General features: G+C 30.3%; 1 protein-coding gene across 1 annotated transcript; it reads right to left on the minus strand.

Annotated features, from left to right (window-relative positions):
* Positions 1 to 233: 233 nt before the first annotated feature.
* Positions 234 to 840, minus strand: LOC110039214 (alpha carbonic anhydrase 7-like; the record flags this gene model as incomplete). The annotated part of the gene is made up of 3 exons (XM_020744207.1): positions 762 to 840; positions 445 to 659; positions 234 to 340 (listed from the first exon to the last, which is right to left on the minus strand). Coding segments are annotated over exons 1-3 (401 nt in total), but the record flags the coding sequence as incomplete, so codon positions are not given.
* Positions 841 to 2,906: the final 2,066 nt, after the last annotated feature.

Below are 2,906 nucleotides of genomic sequence, written 5' to 3' on the forward strand. Positions count from 1 at the left end.
TAAAAATATGACATGAAGATTTTTAACTTGTTGGATCTAAAAAAATGTTCATAATGGGTCAATACATGAACTGGTTGCATGGATAACTATTCTAGGTGTTAGAGAAAAAGATTAGCTTCTAGCATAAATCTTTAATATCATACCGTTTTAAAATTATTAAAGAAGGCATTTTGCAACTATATTCTTTATTTTTAATGAGATATACAATTTAAAAATTTGTTTATAACACTTACTGTTTTCCATTAATTATGTTCTCTGAAGGCGTGTGCCAGTGCACTTGTTTTAGTGGATATTCTGTTTTATTGATCCTTACAGCACCCACTGCATCTTCCCATTCGATCTGTCATGCCATAAACATCCCATAATATTATCTCAATGAAAATTTTTCATACCTAAACGTCTTCAATTTTTTTTAAATAACAGAGGAAAGCTTTTTTAATATACCACGATGTTGTGACCAAGATTCTTCATCACAGCTTTTTCAGGATGATAACTCCATTTAAGATCCTCAGGTTGATATACAATCTCGATCTTCTTATCATCTATTAGTACTGGTGATTGTGAGTGCCCAATTTTACATGTCTCCCAGTCCTTACGGATATCTCCCCAATGATTCGGACCATTCCATGCCCCCACTGTATAGCTAAACTCCTCATGCTCTGCAATTTATGGCATCATTATGACATAAAATATGAAAATAAAATAAAATGCTCAAATAAATAAATATGCTAACTTCTGTATATCAATAATAGTTCATATACCGTAGGCCATTGCACCATGATCCATGTAGAGAAAAGCCAGTATAGTTATGATGAGGACAAGTTGCTCGAAGAGTTCCATTATTGATCTCAATAACAACAGATAGTAAAGGAAAGTTGATATACGAATGAGATTTAGATAAATTGGACAGAAATTTATAGTAAGCTAGGCTCTATCCATCCCATCCATAGTCAAAATTAAGTAGCGTTAAAATATTGTGAAGGGAGAGAGCTCCAGCCACTTAATATTTTTATTTTTTGAACATTCACGCACATATTAATATATTCTTATACATTTACCCATTCAACACCTACTATTATCTTTATACACAAATCATAGATATGAAATAAAAAATATCTAAAAAAGATCGCCCTCTTAACTCTTAAAAAAATGAAATACAGCTCTTCATGCACCGGAATAATAGCATGCATGCAAAAATTGAAGAATAGGTGTCAGATATGTAAACACCAACGAATTCAATTTTGCCGTAAATCTTCAAATTTCTTTCTTTTGTTTAATTGTTAGTGTTTTAAATGTCAGCTCATTTGGCACACAAGTGACGATTAATTTGCGCCGAGCCATCAAATCTTCAATTATTATTTGTCAAAAATAAGGCTGCCAAATAGCCGGCATTCAAGCTAGAAGCACGATCCAAATGAAATTGGTAAAAATAAATTAGACAGTTTAATCTTCACAGCATTTAATAATATTTTGTCAAACCCGAGTTTATCATAAGAGATGAGTTTATAAATTGTAGAAGATAATCATGATATTGTTTGGAAAAATTAAGCTGCATACCACACAAAGCTTATTCTAAATTTCATTTTTCCTGAATAAAATTCAAAATTAAATCATGTTGGTAACAATGATTTAATTCACTTTTCTATTTGTGTTCCATTATAACGGAGAAAAATTTCTTCCTTAGTTTCATTAATTAAAATAGAATAAAGTGAATAATATTAAACAATAACATTTCAGAATATTTAAACTTATGGGGCTGATCAAATTATATCAATGAAATGATTTATTTCTTGTATGTTAAACGACAGAGAGAGCTTTATGCGGTAAGCTAGATCTCGGTAATTTTCTTTCCGAGAGCACAAGCTAATGATTTCAATAATGCTCATAATTTTCTCATCTGATGAAAAGTTAAAAGTTTGTTGTCTTAGTATTCAAATAAATTGATTAATTATTTGTTCATAGAGACTATACACATAAAAGTATCAGTTATTTGTTTTTCTTTCGATTTTTTTTATTTTAAAACATATACATTTGTTTGATTATCTACACTACTGAATATGCCTTATGTAAGATTAGTATTGAAATAACAATCTCTTAAGAGTCTCTAAAATAGTTATACAACAACTCTTTACAATCTTTATAGCTGAGAATGCTCATTCAACTATTATGATATCAATTAACAGTATTGGAATAAGCTTTACAAAGGAGTACACCAAATGTTACATAAATATCTTCTCAGTAATCAGTAATTTTTGCGCAAGCCTCTGACGCGTCAAAACATAATGCAAAGCAAGTTTGCCGCATAATGCAAGTATACATGCCAAGTAATATTGCGGTTCAAGAGTACCGCGTATCAATCCCATGGGATAACTCATTAAGAAATTCTTTCGAAAAAGCAAAAGCTTTAGTTTACTAACTATTCCAACCTAGTTTGGCTGATTCAGAAAGGAATGAAAAAAATTCTAAATCTAACAAATTTTGAAGAAAGCAAAACAAAAGAAAATATAGATCAAATTTTGTTGATGTTTTTCCAATAGTAATAAGCATCATGCTTTTGTGATGTAGGGGTGGCACTTCGCTTAATTTTTATACAAATTTCTCTTTCATGGTGATTGTTAATCGAGGATAAATAGTTCTTTTTAAGCCTATGGCTAGGTCCCAAGAAGATTTGGATTTCCACAAAGATAGCTTCCGCTTATCTTTCTGGCATCTCTATTAAAATTCGATCCCCTATAATTGGTTGTATGATCTGGAATAAAATATTCCTATTTTACTCAGATCTCATGTTTAATCAAATCATTTTACTACACTTTGTTGGATGTCATATTTTCTTTTGTGGTTTTAAGGCATGGTTTTAATTTAATAATATACATACATACATACATACATACATACAGCTTTTAAAG

The sequence above is a fragment of the Phalaenopsis equestris genome, unplaced genomic scaffold (genome assembly GCF_001263595.1).
Source record: "Phalaenopsis equestris unplaced genomic scaffold, ASM126359v1 Scaffold235856, whole genome shotgun sequence".
NCBI classification, from domain to species: domain Eukaryota; kingdom Viridiplantae; phylum Streptophyta; class Magnoliopsida; order Asparagales; family Orchidaceae; genus Phalaenopsis; species Phalaenopsis equestris.